General features: G+C 59.4%; 3 protein-coding genes across 6 annotated transcripts; 1 reads left to right on the forward strand and 2 right to left on the reverse strand.

Annotated features, from left to right (window-relative positions):
* PROCR (protein C receptor) lies at nt 1-2,240 on the reverse strand. Its single transcript, XM_082320926.1, has 4 exons — nt 2,149-2,240; nt 1,798-2,034; nt 528-794; nt 1-441 (listed from the first exon to the last, which is right to left on the reverse strand). Exons 1-4 carry the CDS (start codon nt 2,201-2,203, stop codon nt 329-331), a joined length of 672 nt encoding a protein of 223 aa, XP_082177052.1. The 5' UTR covers nt 2,204-2,240; the 3' UTR covers nt 1-328.
* Nucleotides 2,241-3,088: 848 nt separating this feature from the next.
* PFKL (phosphofructokinase, liver type) lies at nt 3,089-9,579 on the forward strand. Of its 3 annotated transcripts, XM_082320749.1 has the most exons (22): nt 3,089-3,182; nt 3,568-3,641; nt 3,735-3,812; nt 3,899-4,088; nt 4,290-4,455; nt 4,538-4,582; nt 4,674-4,782; nt 5,104-5,199; nt 5,292-5,384; nt 5,756-5,881; nt 5,986-6,050; nt 6,208-6,271; nt 6,358-6,504; nt 6,618-6,688; nt 6,804-6,891; nt 7,038-7,190; nt 7,373-7,537; nt 7,751-7,812; nt 8,175-8,286; nt 8,367-8,466; nt 8,597-8,702; nt 8,795-9,579. In XM_082320749.1, the coding sequence occupies exons 1-22, from the start codon at nt 3,098-3,100 to the stop codon at nt 8,940-8,942; spliced, it is 2,343 nt and encodes a 780-aa protein (XP_082176875.1). In that variant the 5' UTR covers nt 3,089-3,097; the 3' UTR covers nt 8,943-9,579. The 3 variants fall into 3 exon arrangements, with proteins under 3 accessions (XP_082176875.1, XP_082176876.1, XP_082176877.1); XM_082320750.1 differs by lacking the exons at nt 7,751-7,812; nt 8,175-8,286; XM_082320751.1 differs by lacking the exons at nt 8,175-8,286; nt 8,795-9,579 and having other exon boundaries at nt 8,597-8,701.
* Nucleotides 9,580-12,197: 2,618 nt separating this feature from the next.
* Nucleotides 12,198-18,405, reverse strand: CFAP410 (cilia and flagella associated protein 410). Of its 2 annotated transcripts, XM_082320701.1 has the most exons (8): nt 18,318-18,405; nt 17,953-17,971; nt 17,171-17,217; nt 16,495-16,533; nt 16,122-16,351; nt 15,318-15,489; nt 14,556-14,649; nt 12,198-13,486 (listed from the first exon to the last, which is right to left on the reverse strand). In XM_082320701.1, exons 1-8 carry the CDS (start codon nt 18,392-18,394, stop codon nt 13,361-13,363), a joined length of 804 nt encoding a protein of 267 aa, XP_082176827.1. In that variant the 5' UTR covers nt 18,395-18,405; the 3' UTR covers nt 12,198-13,360. The 2 variants fall into 2 exon arrangements, with proteins under 2 accessions (XP_082176827.1, XP_082176828.1); XM_082320702.1 differs by lacking the exon at nt 16,495-16,533.
* Nucleotides 18,406-18,621: the final 216 nt, after the last annotated feature.

Raw genomic sequence — 18,621 nt, forward strand, 5'->3', positions numbered from 1 at the left:
TTAACCCTTTCTTGGCTGTTTCTCCTGCCACTTTCCCCACACACACCCCTTCCCCATTTTTTCCATCCATGCCAAGCATATTTCTGCACTGTCTCAATGCACCGTGCCAGCCCGGCCTGAGGACCATCCTCGGGCAGGGTGCTGCTTCTGGGGGGGTCAACCCAGCTGGGACCGGGCAGGGAAGCCACCAGTGTCCTTTGGGAGCAAAGCCTGTGGCGCTGGGGAGGTGCATCCTTTACGGGGCACGGGCTCGGTCCCTGCCTCCACGGGGCAATGATGGGTCCGTCCCCTGCCTCCACGGGGTGATGTGGGACAGCTGCCGCCTCTGCTAGCATCTGCCTCCCGTGCACAAGAAGATCCCCACGGCCATGCCCAACAAGGCGAAGGTCCCCAGGATCAGGCCCAGCACCAGCGGGGCGTACGACTGGCTGCTCTGTTTTCCTGCAAGAGGCAAGAGGGATGAAGATGACGACTGGGGTCACCCCCACCATGCCACCGTGTCCCCCCACCCCAGCCCCAGCACAGACCCGTCCAGGCACTCTGAGCTCGCAGGATGCCAATGCAGGTGGTGTTGAGGAAATGCTGGAGGTCCCGGGTGGTCTTGGGATACTTCATCAGCTCACTCTCAGCAAAGGTGGCCACCGCATCCCTGCCGGGCCAGCGCCGCTCCCAGGTGGCGTTGGGGACATGGAAGCTGAGGAAAGCCGTCCCATTGAGGGTCACCTCATAGAAGCTGTGGGCTGTGCCATTAGGGAAGAGGCGGCAGCCCAGGTGGCAGCACAGGCTCTGGGTGTCTGTGGGGACAGAGGGAGGGGGTCGGGGTCAGCACGTTCCCACCCTCAGCAGCCCATTGCTATCACCAGCATCAAGCTGTGCACTGAGTTTGCAAGGCCTCAGCCTTGCGCTGCTCGACCCACCCACAGCTTTGTATTCGCTCGGTTTAGCTGCAGTGGTGACTTTTCCAATAGCTGGGCGGCCATGCTTATTTTTCCCTTCCTTATCTGCATACAGCACAGCTTCAGTTTTGTAGAGATGGGAGATTTTTGGGCTCAGAGCAAGCTATTCATCGCTTTTGCGGAAGGATGCAGCACAGGGAGCGTGGGGCAAGGGGAGGTGTGGGGCTCACACCAAGGACCCCAAGGTGAGAAAGTGTTCCCCAAGGGCCAGGTAAAGAAATGCAGAGCTGGGGCAAAACTGGTAGGAGGGTAACAAAGAAAACGAAGGTAAAACACACCCTGCGCAGGAACGTTGGCGGTACCATGGGCTTGTGGAGCAATGCGGGCAGGAACACAAAACCATCGCCCTCAGCATCCCACACCTCCCACAAAGGCTGCGGGGGCAGGTGGAGTGCAGGCAGGGTGCAGCTGGAATGAAGGCAGGGTGCAGGCAGGATGAAGGTGGGGTGCAAGTGGGGTGCAGGCAGGGTGCAGGTGGGATGAAGGCAGGCTACAGGTGGGGTGAAAGTGGGGTGCAGGCAGGGTGCAGGCAGGATGCCTACACCTCACCGTGCCCCACGGGCTGCAGCCCTCAGCCCTGCTCCCCAAGGGGCAGCAGGAGGTTGAGCATCACCCTGTTCCTGGGGTAAGGTACCTTCAGGTAAGAAATTCCTGGCTCCACAGAAGGGCTCCTTTTGCCCAGAGTGAGGTTTTGCATGTGGCCGTGTCCCCATCCCTTTGCCCAGCTGTCCCTGGAGAGCCATCCACATGCCCAGGCAGTGCAGGGGGGGCTCCCCTTCCCCAATGGGACCTGTCCCCCACCGGGCCATGCATCCCCATGCCCCCTCGGGGTACCACTCACAGTTGATGGGCCTCTCCTTGCTGAAGAGCTCTACCAGCTGGCGGAAGTAGAGCAGGTAGGTGGTCACGTCCTGCTGCCGCCTGGCCCAGACGTCCGGGGGCTCCAGCGGCAGCACCTGGGTGACATTAAGCCCCTCCAGGAGATGGCTGAGCTGCCCGTCCAGGCTGGCGTTCCCCGAGAAGACAGAGATGCCCTTGGAGACACGGGTCTGTTGCAGCATGGTGAAGGCAAGCGGGGCTGCAAGAGATGCTGAACTTCACCCACCGCCCCGTCCCCTTCCCATAAGCTGTGTCCCCCCCAATGCCAACCCCAAATCTCTCCAACCCCATCGCCACCATGTCCTTGCCTTACCTGCCTGCTCTGCCCTGCAGCCCAGGGCCCCGCAGAGCAGCAGCAACCAGAGCATCGTGGGGACAGGGAGGGGATGGGAATGGTGGCCACACAGCTGGCCTGGCAGGCAGTTAAGCGGGACTGGGGAGGTGGGGCAGCGGGGCGGCGGGAGGAGGAGAGCGGGAGTCCAGCCAGGTCTCTCCCATTTCCTTAGCCTGAGCCACCCACACCCCTTCCCTGCCGGACGAGCCAGGGGGGCCCAGCCCTGCAGCATCCGGGGATGGAGATGTGAGATGAGGCTCCGAGCTCAGCCTGGGGCCTGCAGGACCGTAAGGCACCGCTCCAGCCAGCGCGGGAGAGAGCAGCCAGCGCCTGCCTCAGTTTCCCCATGCCTTGGCTAGGCAGTGGCCTCAGCCAGGTGATGCGGGAGACCAATGGGGTCACAGCAGTGGGGGACCACTCCAGGAGGAGAAGGGACAGAGGGAGGGAGGGAGGGAAGCAACCTCACAGAATCACGCTGCACCCATCAGGGCATCCAGTGCCGTTGTTTCCGCAAGCACTGGTGTGATGGGACTCCCATCCTTGGAGGGATGCGACCCTCGAGATGCCGCATGCCCCGTAATGGGCTGGCCAGGGGGGCTGGGACCGAGAAAACCCTGGCTGGGCTTCCTCTGTATGTTTATTTTTCAATTACACCTAAAATAATTATAGATTAAAATTTTAAAAATATAAAATTTATATTAAAATATCCAGCTCGACCCGCTGGCACAGCGTGGCACAGCCTGGGGGGCCCCACGTACCGGCACCGCACCGCCTGCCATGGCGCGGTACGGCGCGGTACGGCGCGCCACGGCTGCGGGGAGGGGCGTGGCCACGCGGGCGAAGGGGCGTGGCCTCATCGGGAGGGGCGTGGCCTTATACGGGGCGTGTCTCCGCGGGGGGCGTGGCCGGCGGCGCCGGGAGCGCAGCGATGGCGGCGGCGGAGCTGGAGCGGCTGCGGATGGCGGGGGCCGGCATGGCCATCGCCGTCCTCACCAGCGGCGGGGACGCGCAAGGTGGGGCCCGGCGGGAGGCGTGGGGGGCCCGGTCCCGCCCCGTGGGGGCTGCGTGTCCGTGTCCGCTCGACCCCGCGGGAGTGGCGGGGGCAGAGTACGTGGGGCCTCGGGGAGCGCAGCGGGGACGCGGCCCGGGCGGCCCACCCGTTTCCCCCCGCCCCACGGGGGAAGGGTCGGTGCGTCCCACCCGCGGCGTTTCCCTGTCCCATCACACCTGGAGCACCCTCCGTGGGAGGTCATGGGCCCCACGGGGGAACCCCCACGGTGGGCCCCCCCGACTCGAGAGGACACTTCGAGGTCACCTGTAGGACCCGGTCCCCTGTGGGGCACCCACCCTAGCGTGGGGTCCCTGGGGGCCTCCCCGCCTCACGTCTCGCCTTTCCAGGGATGAACGCAGCCGTCCGCGCCGTCACCCGCATGGGGATATACGTGGGAGCCAAGGTCTTCCTCATCCACGAGGTTGGGGTACCCCCCTGCTCCCCGCCACGGGTGGGGGGAACTGTCCCCCCTGTGCCGGGGTACCCCTCACCTCCGCTCCCCACTTCTCTGCAGGGCTACGAGGGGCTGGTGGAGGGGGGAGACAACATCAAGCAAGCCAACTGGCTCAGCGTCTCCAACATCATCCAGCTGGTGAGGCTTCACCAGTGGAGCCGTGGGACCCCCAAATCCCTCCCTAAATCTGCATGACGAGCCGTGTCCCCCCCTTATCTCTCCAGGGCGGGACGGTGATCGGCAGTGCCCGCTGCAAAGACTTCACCACCCGTGCGGGCCGGCTGCGGGCTGCCCGTAACCTGGTGGAACACGGCATCACCAACCTCTGCGTCATCGGTGGGGATGGCAGCCTGACGGGCGCCGACATCTTCCGCTCCGAGTGGGGCGGGCTGCTGGAGGAGCTGGCCCGGGATGGTGCGTGAACCCCCCTCCCCAAAATCCCTGCTGTGGGTAGAGTGAAAGCATTCAAGGGGTGTTGAGGTCCTGAGGTCCACTCCATCACTGTGACCCCCAGGGAGGGCTGGGCTCTGTTGCTGCTCCGCAGGATCCGGCCTGATGCTGGGGTGGGACAGGAGCACCCTAAAATAACCGGTGGCATGGCCATCCGCCCTGCAGGGCAGATCAGCGAGGAGGTGATGCGAAAGAACTGCCGCCTGAACATCGTGGGGCTGGTGGGCTCCATCGACAACGACTTCTGTGGCACTGACATGACCATTGGCACTGACTCGGCGCTGCACCGCATCATGGAGGTGATTGATGCCATCACCACCACGGCACAGAGGTGAGTGGTCTGGGTGCTGGGTGCCGACTGACGGTGGGGCATCGCACTCACTCTCCTTCTCCTCCCACCTGTGTCCTTGCAGCCACCAGCGGACGTTCGTGCTGGAGGTGATGGGCCGCCACTGTGGGTAAGCCCCTGCAGGTGGGGAAGCCCATCCGCGGGCTGGGATGTTGCGTTCTGGGGCCTGGGCCAGCACTGCCACCACCGTGTCTCGCCAGGTACCTGGCACTGGTGTCCGGCTTGGCCTCGGGTGCCGACTGGCTCTTCATCCCCGAATCCCCTCCGGAAGACGGCTGGGAGGATCTCATGTGCGAGAGGCTTGGGGAGGTGAGTAGGGGGGTTCCTACGGTGCCATCCCCCTTTTTTCCCTGGAGAGTCCCTGCAGGGACCTGGGCTGAGCCCCGTGGACGGTGCCTGGTCCCTGCGAAGCTTCGGGAGCTCCCACCATTGTCCCTGTGAAACGGGGCACTCAGCCGAGTGCAAATCCAGCCCTTGCGTGCCAGGGGCAGCGCTGGCTCGGGGGCTTGGCTGCCCAGAACCTGAGCCACCCTGCCCTGGGCTATGGCCGGTGGGAGCAAAGGATGCTCGGGCTCAGCCACCAGCAAATTTTGGCTAAGCCGCAGCAGCTGTTTTCCTCCCTCGCGCCAGACGCGCAGCAGAGGGTCGCGGCTCAACATCATCATCATCGCCGAGGGTGCCATTGACCGCAGCGGCAAACCCATCTCCTCCAACTACGTGAAGGACGTAAGCGCTCGCTCCGGCGCTCGCTCCGGCACCCGCTCCGGCACCTGCAGTGACCAGCGGGTCCCCGGCGTGACGTCCTCTCTGCTCCGCAGTTGGTGGTGCAACGCCTGGGCTTCGACACGCGGGTCACCGTCCTCGGCCACGTGCAGCGCGGAGGGACGCCGTCAGCCTTTGACCGCGTGCTGGTAGGTCTTTTGGGGGAGCACGGGGGGGGGTCACCCTGCAGAAAGAAGCAGGCAGCTGGGGAACTGCACTCCTGCCTTCCCTCTGCCTGTTGCAAAGGACTTGCCAGCTGGGATGAGGCACAGACAGTCCCTGTAGGCTCAGCCCCGCTGTGCCAGGCAGAGCCGTGCACCCATTTCCCCTCATTTGCTGCAAATTTCATGGGGTTTTAAATAAAACCAGCAGCTCTCTGGCTGTAAATTAGGCATGCAAGCAGCCGCGCAGTTTCCCAGCCCACGGGAGCATCCCTGTGTGAGCCCAGGAGAGCGTCCCACCCGGCTGGCATGGGTGGCCCCGGTGTTAGGGGGCGGTGGGTGCCCCTTTCCCTTTGTAGAGCAGCAAGATGGGGATGGAGGCGGTGATGGCGCTGCTGGAGGCCACGCCGGACACCCCTGCCTGCGTGGTGAGCCTCTCGGGGAACCAGTCAGTGCGGCTGCCGCTCATGGAGTGCGTCCAGGTGGTGAGTACCAGGAGGAATCAGGCATGCCAGCCCACTGGGTCGGGGTCCCACTCCTCTCCCCACAAGTGCAGGCATCATGGTGCTGCATCTTTTCCCCCCGCAAGACGAAGGATGTGCAGAAGGCCATGGATGAGAAGAGGTTTGAGGAGGCCATCCAGCTCCGTGGGAGGTGAGGAGCAGGGACCAGGGTGGGGGGAGAAATCCCTGTGGGGTGGCCAAAAGGACATGCTGGGATGGGGGCTTCTCCCTGGGGGGAAACCAGCTGCTCCTTCAGCCGCGGAAGGGCCTCCCCCACACCCTGGGGCCACACCGCCTTGTCCTTGCAGGAGCTTTGAGAACAACTGGAACATCTACAAGCTGCTGGCACACCAGAAACCGGCACAGGAGAAGGTGAGGAGGGATGGGGGAGTGGCAGGGGACACTGTCCCTGCCTTGGGGACACGCACCGACATGCCACTCCATCCCTGTCCCTGCAGAGCCCCTTCAGCCTGGCTATCCTGAACGTGGGTGCCCCCGCTGCTGGCATGAATGCCGCTGTCAGGTCAGCCGTGCGGATTGGCATCTGCCAGGGACACACTGTCTACGTGGTGAACGACGGCTTCGAGGGCTTGTCCAAGGGGCAGGTAAGGGGGATGGCAATCCTGCGTGCCATGGGTTTCCCAGGGGGACGGGTTTGGGCTTGGAGGGGGGTGGTAGGGTGCTTCCCCACCCCAAAACTGAGTGCTGCTGCTTGCAGATCCGTGAGGTGGGCTGGCACGACGTGGCAGGCTGGCTGGGACGCGGCGGGTCCATGCTGGGCACCAAGCGGTAAGCACATCCCTTGGGGGGCTGGGCGATGTAGCAGAGGGGACACCACTGTCCCCAGGGATCGTGGGGACCCCCTGTCCTCACCCTGCGGTCTCCCCTCTCCTCCCTGCCGCAGGACACTGCCCAAGACCTGCATGGAAAAGATTGTGGAGAACGTGCGGAAATTCAACATCCAGGGGCTGCTGGTGATCGGGGGGTTCGAGGTGCGGGGAAAATCCTGAGCCCTGTTTTGGTGGGGGCCGGGGCAGGCTGTCGGCATCCCAGGTGGTGCAGGCACCCTGGGCCATCTCTTTTGGGATGCAGATCTGGCCCTGCGGCCGGCATTTCCCCAGCCCTCGGCTGCTTGCAGGCCTACGAGGGGGTGCTGCAGCTGGTGGAGGCCCGCGGGCAGTATGAGGAGCTCTGCATCATCATGTGTGTCATCCCCGCCACCATCAGCAACAACGTGCCCGGGACCGACTTCAGCCTGGGCTCGGACACGGCCGTCAACGCAGCCATGGAGGTGAGGGTCAGGGCAGGGGGCAGCTCATGGGGCCATCCCGCTCCACCAGGTCCCATCATGTTTTGGGATGACATGCGGGAATGAACCAGCATCCCGTCGCAGGCAGCAAAGATGGGTTTTCCTGGTGTGACCCTCACCCTGGCATTTAACGAGCATCTGGTCCCCGCCTTCTCCTGGCACAGAGTTGTGACCGCATCAAGCAGTCGGCCTCAGGCACCAAGCGCCGTGTCTTCATCGTGGAGACGATGGGGGGCTACTGTGGGTACTTGTCGACCGTCACCGGCATCGCGGTGGGCGCCGACGCCGCCTACGTCTATGAAGATCCTTTCACCATCCATGACCTGAAGGTGAGTGGGGCAGGGGGCTGCTTTCTGGCAGCATTGTTTGGGTAAAATAAGAAGGAAAACCAGGGAAGAGAGGGCTCTGGGGCAGGACAGGATTTGGAGGAGCATGGCCAAGCCCCATGAAGCTGCTAGGTTGATGTTAGTGGCACTTGGGTCCAAATGAGAGGACCAGAGGGACCCAGGATGGCTGCTGGCATCCTGGCATTCATCTTGCAGGCTAACGTGGAGCACTTGACTGACAAAATGAAGACAGATATCCAAAGAGGGCTGGTGCTGCGGTGAGTTGGGGACCCCTGGGGATGCTCACTGAAAAACCCAGCCCCATGGCAGGGAGCGAGGCCAGAGCTGAGCCCTTCATGTGGCTGGAGAGGGTCCCTGGGGGCAGCAGTGTTTGGCATGGTGGGCACACCGCATCCTGCCCAAGGATGCCACGCTCGGCCAGGGGGACAGTCCTGCGCTGGACACATCTGCTGCTGTCCCCACCCCAGCCCCAGGGTCCTGCTGGGGAGATGGGCTGGGGCTCTGGGCCTCAGGGAGAACAAAACAGCAAAAGAAACGTGTTTAGGGGAGCACGGAGGGGCCTCCTGGGGATGCCAGATTAAGGAACAGCCCCCCAATCCCTCCCCTCTGCTCCCTCCAGCAATGAGAAGTGCCATGAGCACTACACCACCGAGTTTCTCTACAACCTCTACTCCTCTGAGGGCAAAGGCATCTTTGACTGCAGGATTAATGTCCTGGGCCACCTCCAGCAGGTACAGGGAACAGGGCCACATGGGCCACCATTGTCCCCAAGAGCTGGGCAGGTTTGACATCACCATTTCTTTGTCCCCAGGGGGGAGCCCCAACCCCCTTTGACCGCAACTACGGGACCAAGCTGGGAGTGAAGGCGGTGCTGTGGATGTCGGAGAAGCTGCAGGAGGTCTACCGCAAGGGTGAGCTGAGGGCTGGGGGTCCCGCGGTGAGGTGGAGGAAGGCTGGTGGCAGTCGGCAGCCCCTGCTGCTCTGGGCTCAGCCACTCGGCCCCTGGCAAGGTGGCCATGGTCAGCTGTGTCCCCCTCCCAGGACGTGTGTTTGCCAACTCAGGCGACTCTGCCTGCGTGATCGGGCTCAGGAAGAAGGTGGTGGCCTTCAGCCCCGTGACGGAGCTCAAGAAAGTCACTGATTTTGAGTAAGTTTCTGTCTCCATGCTCTGCCAGGTCCCGGGGGACCTTTCCAGATTTCCCCTGGTGCCACTTGAGAGCCATGTTTCCCCCTGCGCAGGCACAGGCTGCCCCAGGAGCAGTGGTGGCTGAACCTGCGGCTGATGCTGAAGATGCTCGCCAACTACCAGATCAGCTTGACCGAGTACATCTCGGGGACGATGGAGCACGTCACCCGCCGCACGCTCAGCATCGAGAAGGGCTTCTAGTCCCACCAGCCTGAGCCGTAGCCCCCCTCCGCATCCTTTCCCTCCCCACATGCTGCTCAGGGAGCATCGGGTCCCCCCTGTTCTCACTCCTGTAGCTTTGCCACCAACCTCTTAAAGCAGGCAGAGCCTGGTCCCGGCTCCCAAAACAGCACACTCCTATCCCAAATCATTGGTCCAGGGTCTGGTCCCTGTGCAGATGCAGAAAAGAGGTGTTGCTAGAGCCAAGCTGCACAGCCCAGACCCTTAATCTTCCCTTAATAGTTTATTCCTGTTATTTAATGATGAGGTATCTTGATTCCTTATTTAGCGGCTTGACCGCCTGAGCCAACTGCTGCTTTTAGTTGCCAGCCCTGTGTGTGGGAGGGATGCTGAGGAGGATGCAGTGCCGTCCCGGAGCAGGTAGGGGCTGGTCCTGGGGGCTTTCGGCTGCCCCATGAGCCCTGGTAAAGCTCCATCCTCCTGTGGCGTTTGCCTGGTGAGGCATCTCAAGGGCTCAGCGCAGAGCACCGGTCCTGGCAAGCCCCTCTTCCCCGGCCACCTTGCATGACTTGGCTGCGACCGTCACTGCGCAGCCCTCGGTGCTGTGCCCGTCATCTCACTGCTACTCTGTGACCCCCGAAATCCTGTACTGTTCGTGGCGCTGCTCTCCTCCTCTAGAGATAAAACCTGCTGGAGCCAAACCTGCCTTGCTGGAGAGTGGTCATTGCCCGCCGAGTCCCTGCGGGGAGGGAAGTGGGGGCAGACGTGGGGTGAGGACGGGGGACAGTCCCCCTGAACAAAGCCAGACAGTTTGCTGGAGCCGGATTAATGCCGGGCCAGAGGGTTTCCCTGCTTCATGCATCCTCAAAGCCTGGGAGAGTGGGACTGCGGGCAGCCTCTCCCTGGCCGGGCTGCGGTGGGTGCAAGGTCAGCACCCCTCTGCAGACAGACTTCGCAATCCCAGAGAAAAATTACTTCTCCCTTGTTTTGGTTCCCACCTTCAAAGAAAGTGCAGAAGTGATTTATCAAGGCAATGTGTGTGTTTGTTAATGGAGTTTCTCAGGGTGGCTGCCAAGCGTGCCGGCTCCTGCATGCAGCCCTCAGGCTTGACTGATGCCAGACGGCTGCACGTAGCCCCTTTCCCAGGCCAGTTTCCTCCTGGGGCTTTCAGCTGACGGCTTCAGCTTCTGGGACATCGCCAGCACCAGGATGCATCACAGTCTTTTGGATAAAACATGCAGTTATTTTTTCCTCCCCACAGAGTTGTCCCCAAATGACAAGTCCCCTCTGATTTCAGTGCTTTTCCCCTAGCTGGCCACGTTACTTGTTTTAGGCTCTGGATGAAGATGGTAATTATTGTATCTTCCCTGCCAGAGCTGGACGCAGGGAGAAACAGTGTTTTCCTTGCTGATGGAGGCAGCAGCGCTGCTCTTGCTGGGCGAGTATCTGGGGACCCTGGGCAGAGACCTGGCTGCTCCTCCCAGAGTTGGTGGGCTCTTCCACCATCCCGTGTGCCACTTTTGAGGAGCCCCATCCAGCTCCCAGGTGAGACACCACGCCCCCCTTCAGCCACGGACCCCTGTGCCGCGGTGGTCCCGCACACCTGACTCACCGTTGGCCTCCGAGAGTCCCCAAGGATGCTTTGAACGTGAGTTGCGCTGGATCTGCCCCTGCGGGCAGACAGCTGCTGGCATTTTCCATGACCGGGAAAAATGTCTGCCCTCGCTGCTCGATATCCCCCGCTGAGGCAGGTCAGGGCGAAAGCAAGTCATGCCAAAAAGCCCTGCGGTTGTACCATAGCCCAGGTGGGGCCTCGTGCCCAGGCGCAGCTGGCAGGCCCCGGGCATTCAGCTCCTCTCCAGCACACGTTTTTCTCCAGCCTGGCGCTCTCGGCAGCAGGCAGGGCACCAGAGGGGCTGGCACGGCACCGCAGCCCTCCAGCAGCCAGGTTTAGGGTATCAATGGGGAAGGAGGTGTCTCCACACTCAGACCAGCTGCACACTTGGGGACAGGGGTCACTGCAGCCCAAACACCTCATTTCCACACAAAAAAAGCCTGGAGTGCCAAATTCCTGAGGGGGAGACCAACAGGCACATGACCCCCATGGGGGTGCCCTGCCAGGATGAGCAGGAGGGGACGTGGCGACTGTGCACCCAGGCTCCCCGACACATCCAGCCCAGCCCCAGCTTCCCCCGCATCCCTGAAGAGAGGGCAGAGCACAAAGCCACAAGCATTTTGCAGCAGAAGGCAGGCTGCCACGTCCCCGGAGCAAAGAGGCCTGAGCCGAAGGCGCCAGCCTCCCCCTGGGCTGTGCCGAGAGCGAGTGGGATGCTGTGGGGTCACCCTGCAATGAATGGTCAGGAGAATGAAGGGCAGCTTGCCCAGCAGCGGGAGCACCGGCAGCAAAGTGTGATGAGCATGGCACGTAGGCGGCAAGCTCTGCTCAGGGATAGTCATGCTGTCCAGTTGGGGATTAACAGCTCAACTTCTCCAGCGGAGAGAGGAGGAATTGTGCCAGAGCAGCCTCAGGCCATGGCGATTGCTCCATTAACCACCTTCACCAATAACAAGCTCTGATGAGAAACCCTGACTCTTGCTTTGATCGCTCTCCTCCCAGCAAAGCTGGGGGGTCCAGCACGCCCAAACGGCAGCTCCCCGTTCCCAACGCGGACAGGCACAACTTCTGCCAAGGAGCAGGCTGTCAAGACAGCCTGGGAGAGGGCTTGCCCTCAGCGCAAGAGCAAGATCCAAACAAGATGACGGGTAAGTCTCTCGGGCCCTGGCTGTCAAGGGAAGTCTGGTATATTATAAATCAAACTGGCCATTTAAATGCAGCTGGGTTTAATGCAGAAGGCAAGAACTAGGTCATTTGAGGAGTAAAAGGCATCAGCAATCTTCACCCAAGTGACGAGGGTCAAACTGTGCCCCCTCCCACCAAGGTCAAGTAAACAGGCTTGTGGACACAGGGCTGTCACCATCCCCGAAGAGTGCTTCTTGCCAGCAGCACGACCCAGCACACGGGGGCTCCGACACCTGTACGAATAGGGAGCGTGGGGACACAGAAAGGCCACGCTGCCCTGCACAGCACCACGCCCGCAGCTGAGCCGCACAGAGGGCTTCTGTCGTATGTCTCAGGGGCCATCGTCCTGCCCAGGCAGGCTTTGCACCTCTGCACAAGCAAGCAAGCGTTGCTTACCATCTCTTTTGCTTCCTGTGCTCGGTGTGGACTTGTGGCTGCGAGAAGGTTCCCAAATAGCACAGCACTTTTGAAAAGCAGCCCTGCAGCCGCTCAGTGGAGTATCAAACAGCACCGGAGGCGGGTGAGCCATTTCACGGGTCCAGTGAAGCGGGAGGGCACGGGGGCCCACAGCCCTCCTCCTGCTCCACAGGGCTGACAATGCAAGCCGTGAACCAGATGTAATGGAGCAATGCCCAGAGTCAGTTGTTCTACGTTTGCTGAACCCCAGCCACAACTTAGACATCCTAGAGGGATAACTGGTTTTATTTGGTATGTCACAATGTTTTAGTTTGTATTTAACAGCTCTATAAAAATCTTAGTAAATGCAGCTTTTTCGGTTAAAGAGAAATGTCACCCTTGATGCCTGCGCAAACCGGACAGTAACCCTTGGCTGTTTTCTCCTAACTGCAATACACGCAGGCGCTTTTCACTCTGACGTTAAATTTCCTTAAGCCGCTCTAATGCCTGCAGGGGCATGTGGGGGTGAGAGTAGAGCTGAGCATTCAGGATCTGGGAGAGAGTAATTTCTGTTTCACCTAGGCTGCATAGAGCTTTTCTTTGGGCCACCTGACCGCCAAGTCAGATGCTTCATGCACTAACAAGGACCAGAAGAAGTCAGGAGTTGAAGATAAATTAAGAATTTGACATTGACCTTCACAATCTGCACCAGACAGCTCTCGGTGATCATTTCAGGAACCATCTCCCTGACAGACTTCACAAAACCAAATCTTTGTGGTAGAAGCCGCCTTCAGAGTCTGCTACACACAAGCAGAGGCTGGCAGAGGGTTAGTCTGACAGGGAGCCACCGACAAGCAGCGACCTTTCTAGCCATCATCAGGCTTTGCCATCCCCCTTCGATTGCACCGCACAGCAGCCCTGCTCACTTTTGCTTTGCTGATTCCCCTGCAGCTCCCATCAAACAGCCCTGGCAACACGAGATACAAATGTTAACGGAGACTGCTACGCAAGCAGGAAAGCTCCCGAGAGCCAGATTGGGTGCTGCCAGCCCCAGCATGATGTGCACAGCCAGGGGAGATGTCAGGAGCTACAGGGGCAGCCAGCAGCCCCCATCCCAGCCCCTCCACAGGGGAAACGCAGTGGAAAACGCTGATGCTTTGGCTGTAGCCAGGTATGTGTGGGAAGAACGGCGCTGTGGGTCTGGGGCTGGCTGGTGCTCCAGGGAGGTTTGTACTGGGCGCCATCACTCCTCCTGCAGCTCCTTCTTCTGAAAGGCCTGGAGCCTCCTCCCCACCGTCTGCTGGACTATCTCCAGACCCTCTGCATCCAGTTCCTTCATGAGAAGCAGGATGGCATTCAGGACATTGTTCTGTTGGGAGGAGACAGACACTGCTTTATACAAGCATGTTAATGCCAGCCTGGAAAAGGACACTTGATTTTCAAAGAGCTGCTCTTTCTAGGAACTCCACCACCACCAGCAGAGGTTTGCAACAGCCACCTGCAGCTACAGGGACAGATCACCCAAGCCCTCGGGGCAAACATGGGCAGAGACTGCAAGTGACAAGGCTAACTGGAACGCAGGACAAACCCGTCCACCCAGTCCTGCACAGACTGCCCACATGACTCCAGCTCCCGCCCACCCTCCCAACTGGCTTCTGTAAGGAAAGGCGCGTTCAGGAGCAGCTGCCCTCTCTCTCCAGTGTGACCACATGTGACGGGAAAGGACAGGAACCCTCTGATCAGAGGAATAAGAAGAACTGGCAGAATTGCGAAAGCACAAGCTGGAAAGAACCCTTGAAGGTCCTCAGCCCAACCTCCCACTAACACAAGACTACTGCCAACACCAGACCATGGCTCTGTCAAATCACGCCTTGAAAAACTCCAGGGAGAGATTCCGCAGCCTCTCCAAATAACTGTCCTTCTAGAGAAAAATCTTTTTCCTGATGTCCAACCCAAACCTCCCCTTGTTTAATATTTTCTTTTCCCAAAGGCCAGAGCCTGCAGTACTGGTGGTGCAAAGCAATACACTCAAGTACGTTTAAAACATGAACAAAAGAGAGATCGCAGGCAACCAGTATCAGAATGAGGCAGAACGTGGTCTAGATCTCACCCTGCCGATTGAAGTGATGGCACTGAGCCCAGCAGACAGGAATTCCCAGCTGAACAGCCAAGATCCATGAGGTTCATCTGAGGCTACACCATGGAGGGCTCTGAGGAACCACCTAAGCTTTCCATTCAGCAGTCCTGTCCGCCAGGCCAACAGCCTGCCAGCTACATTTCAGCTGCTGCCCAAGTATCACATGTTCTCAGCACAAGCCCAGTGAAGGGACACCCATGCCCGTGTGCAGACAGATCAAGAGGACAAACCCCATCAGGCTTTCTTTACATTGCATGATGTCTTAAAGATGGAAAGCAATTTGGTCTTTAAAGATACTCACTCTCTTCTTTCGGTTGCAGTCTGTCTCTCGAGGTGAAAAGGAGGAAAATTTATCCCTGGGAACAGGCTTCATACCAAGCTCCTCTCGAATTTTGCTAAAGAAGGGGAGGAAGAGCAAATGTTATTATGACCAGCTGGCAGAACCTTCCTTTGCCAGGCCAATCCTTTCTAATCACGGGCAACCACACAAGAAGTATCTAGCTGAAGGACTCAAGGCACATCTGTTCACACACCACCACTGCCTGCAGACCACAACACCCCAAGCAAAACTCCCATAGGTAGTAAGAGCCTTACAGCTGTAAAATGTAAAAGAGCATGCTGCTATGAGGTGTCTGCTCACAGCCCCACCTGGGATGACAGATTCCCATGCCCAATGCCAGCTGGGACTACAGACCACGTAACACTGCACTTGAACAACACACAGTGCCGCAGTGCTGACATGCGCCAAAGCATGTCGCAGAAGCAGAGCTTAGTGGGAATGGACTGGAGCTCACACTTCAGAGAGGATCCATCTCTGTCTGCACATGCAGCTGACATGCTTGAGAGTAAGTACCCACCTACAGAAGAGCCTGTTTTGCAGATACAGAACCAGACCCACAAGTGGTATTAAACCAGCACAGCTCCACCACAGTAACTGGAACAACGGGAATTTGCACCAGCTGCAGGCCCAGCCCACAGAATATCAGGGTTGGCTGGCAGGGTCCTTTCATGCTACACGCAAGTTCAGCCCAGAAATCCTAAGAGCTCACGAGCAAGCCCTCACTTTGTCTCCTCCAAACTGAAGTTCAGCAGCTCACTCTGAGTCTCCCTTGTGGATTCAGCACCACTGGATTCAGTGGACTCGGGACAGCCGTTCTCCATGCTCCTCCTGGCTGGTGGGGCTGTGATCTCCTCACCATCGATCAGGGCCTGGGACAGTTCTTCCTCTGTCACAGCTACAAAAGCCAAAACAAAACCCTGCTGCAATGAATGCCAGCAGCCCAGGAAGACAGAATCTGCAACGGGGCATGTACTGCTCCTGCAGAGCTATACTGCACAGGTTTGGTCCAAAAATTGTCCTTTGTACTGGCCTTTTGCTTTCATCCTGCTCCTACAGTAAAAGCTGTGCAGGAGATCGCCAGCAGCTGTCACCAGTCTCTCAAAGTGGGAAAGATATCAGGGAGGGATGCAAACATGCTTTGCCATTTCTTGCCTCTGGAGAAGGTTCCAAAAGCCACCAAATTACTGCTACCAGACGGAAAAGCTTCTCTTTTTTTTACAACAGCATATCCAATTACAGAATCTTTACTTTGCCACAGCAAAGGAGAGAGGTCTAAAAAAAATCACTAATTAGTGGTACTGTCTCAGCTATAATGAGGCGCTCTCAGCTAGTGTTAACTCTGGCACTGTAAGGAAGGGAGAAAACAGCTTAGAAGCAGTGGATCTTGCAGTGGGAACGCTCAACCTCTAACAGATCCTGACTCAAGAAGAGTCAAAGGACACCCTAACAAGAGGAACTAACATGTCACTGGTTTCCAGTTCACCCCGCCCATGGCTTGGGGCTGTTCGTTTACTGGCAAACACCCACCTTGGTTATCAAGCTTCTGCAGGCTGGGTAGGTTACGCAGCACCGTCATTCGGTAGCGGTGGGGGTCCGACCCACAACAGGGATTTTCAGACAGCCACAGGACCCTCAGCCGGGGTAGGTTTTTGAGGTAGAAGAGCTCATTGAGGCTTGCAATGTTGTTCTTCCTCAGATAGAGTTCACTCAGATTCTGGCACTGATTCAGCGGCTCAAGGTCCGAGATGCCATTCACACTGAAGAGAGATTGCGGGATCAGAGACCAGCGAGCCCATCCCTCCCTCACTGTACCGTTCAGGTGGGAGCACAGCAGCCCCTGGAGCACAGCGGCTTTCCAGCCCTCTTTCCTGCAACAGCTTCATTGATTGAGGAGCCTCACCTTGGCACAGCACAGCAAGGGGCGTTCAGGGGCCTATGGCTTTGCACAGAACAAAAATATAGCATTTCATCTTTTTAAACAGAGGAAAGGATTAAAAAAGCAGGCTCTCCTCTCCACTCAAGAGGACAAACAGCTTTTGCTTATCCCAAACACCCATCACACTTGCACCCTTTTCTGTAGCAGTTTCTCAAACTCCCTGAAGGAAATCCCATATAAGATTCCCAAGCTAAAAAGCTCAAATTCGCAGACAGCATTGGCTCCGTGGGATCCCCAGGACAGGTGAAGGATGGGTGTGTTGGGAGGAGGCTTATGGAAACAAAAAGCTTTGTAAGATCCAAGAAGCATTTCAACAAGCATTCTGCAAAATGGCCCTATACGGAGGCCCAGAAGATCCCATCCAAACTATGGAATAGGACCGAGGGAGCAACAATCCTAAGAGTTTTTAGCACTTCTCAAAACAATGATTATTTTCTCAAGTAGCAAAGGAAAAGGTGCAGAGGAGCCAGCAGAAGAATAATCATTTCTGCATCTCTGCCGCTTGAGAAATCAGGCATGAAGCAGCCTGGCAGCTCATACACACAACCACAGAAATGCGGTAAGAAACCAGGGCAAGCCGCAGCCCTACGAGAAAGGCGATTTCCCCTGCTTTCTCCAAGGCTGGCAGCTTGACATTCACCTGAACGTGATCACCTCGATGTTGGGCAAATCCCGGCATATCGATATCTGGGCAGGAAGAGACAGAAACAGCAAGTTGGCACTCCCAGGAAAAAATATAAATAAAAGCAATTTAAATCACAAATAAAGAAGATAAAAGCAAGAACAGGAATTTAAGTTTGCTTCAGCCTACACCCAAGCTTAACACCACCAGAGAGATTTGCTGCCACAGCCAGTGCAGAGTCAGCAGCTCCTCCGCCCTCTCCGCCCAGGAGTGGAAGCGCAGACACCAGCCAGCATCACGTCGCTCTTCTGCTCCAGCAACTCTGCAGTCTCTGAGACGGTCTTCCAGCCACCGCACACAAGAAGGGATCCCTCTTACCCCAGACAGCCCTCTCCTAATGGCAGTACGTCATCCAAAGTCACGAATAGATGAGGTAGGGCTCAGGGTCCTGCTCTCCAAGGGTCCGCACAGGGCCTCGGAGAGGAATTTTCCAAGTGCTCTCTGGAAACATCATCAACCCCTTTTTTTTTTTTTTTTTTTTTTTGGTATGAGATGCTAATCAATCCTGAAAAGCTCTGCAGCTCGCTGGTACCCAGCCAGCCCAAACACAGGCCTGTGCCTTCCTCACTGCCTCATCAACCCCATCCCCTCCCCATTCCGGCTGCCAGCCCAGGCTAAGGCTTCCTCCGGTAGCACTGCGCAGGCCGCAGGCTGGGGCTTGACGATGGCAGCCGGGAGCTGTGGGCCCCCTCCTCGCTGGCTCGTCCTGGCAGGGTGGGAGCAGGCTGTGCGGTACTTACATCCGTCAGGTGGCTGCCCCTGGGGGAGGAAAGCAAGGGGTCACTGGGAGCATGGCAGGGCCCAGCCGCCCACCCACTGGCCCCATGCCCGGGCTGCAAAGCCCCGGCCCTGCACCCCCACCGCTTCCATCTGCCAAAGCTGCTCTGACACATCCCACCACGGGCCTCGTTGTTCCCCCTCCCAGCCCTGCCTGCTCCCCCCCTCCCCAGCCCTGCCTGCCCCCCTAACCCCAGCCCTGCCTGACCCTGCAGCCCTGGGCTTCCCTGCCCCCCACCCAGGCCTGCCTGTCCCCGCAGCCCCGGCCCCCCCGGCCCGGCCCCCCCGGCCCGGCTGCCCGCCCGGCCCCGGCCCGGCCGGCGCCCACCAGCAGTTGAGGCGGCGGACGCCGTCGAGCGCGGCGGCCTTGGCCCGCGCCAGCACGGCCGCCCGCGTCAGCCTCATGGCCGGGCCGGGCCGGGCCCCGCCGCCGCCGCCGCCGTCGCCAGGGGCGGGACCCGCCGCCTGCGCAGGCTCCTCCCGGCCGGGGCGGGCCGGGCCGGGCCGGGCCCTGGCACCGGAGCTGGCGGGGCATTGCCCAGCCTTCCCCGGGGGCCGGCGGCGGGGCGGGCCGGCAGCCGGGGAGCGGCAGCAGCATCCGGGCGGCCCCGGCGCTGCTGCTCGGGCTCTGC

The sequence above is a fragment of the Platalea leucorodia genome, assembly GCF_965183815.1.
Source record: "Platalea leucorodia genome assembly, chromosome: 8".
NCBI lineage: Eukaryota > Metazoa > Chordata > Aves > Pelecaniformes > Threskiornithidae > Platalea > Platalea leucorodia.

Bases quoted from the DNA above. Each gene is read 5' to 3' on its own strand.
- PROCR (XM_082320926.1), bottom strand. From the start codon at position 2,203: ATGCTCTGGTTGCTGCTGCTCTGCGGGGCCCTGGGCTGCAGGGCAGAG. The intron at 2,035-2,148 runs GTAAGGCAAGGA...CATCTCTTGCAG, and splicing joins CTGCAGGGCAGAGCAGGCAG to CCCCGCTTGCCTTCACCATG. The intron at 442-527 runs GTCTGTGCTGGG...TGCCTCTTGCAG, and splicing joins AGCTCAGAGTGCCTGGACGG to GAAAACAGAGCAGCCAGTCG.
- PFKL (XM_082320749.1), top strand. From the start codon at position 3,098: ATGGCGGCGGCGGAGCTGGAGCGGCTGCGGATGGCGGGGGCCGGCATG. The intron at 5,200-5,291 runs GTAAGCGCTCGC...TCTGCTCCGCAG, and splicing joins CCTCCAACTACGTGAAGGAC to TTGGTGGTGCAACGCCTGGG. The intron at 8,703-8,794 runs GTAAGTTTCTGT...CCCCCTGCGCAG, and splicing joins AAGAAAGTCACTGATTTTGA to GCACAGGCTGCCCCAGGAGC.
- CFAP410 (XM_082320701.1), bottom strand. From the start codon at position 18,394: ATGAGGCTGACGCGGGCGGCCGTGCTGGCGCGGGCCAAGGCCGCCGCG. The intron at 16,534-17,170 runs GTGAATGTCAAG...TTCTGTGCAAAG, and splicing joins ATCGAGGTGATCACGTTCAG to CCATAGGCCCCTGAACGCCC. The intron at 15,490-16,121 runs GTGGGTGTTTGC...TGGCTTTTGTAG, and splicing joins GCAGAAGCTTGATAACCAAG to CTGTGACAGAGGAAGAACTG.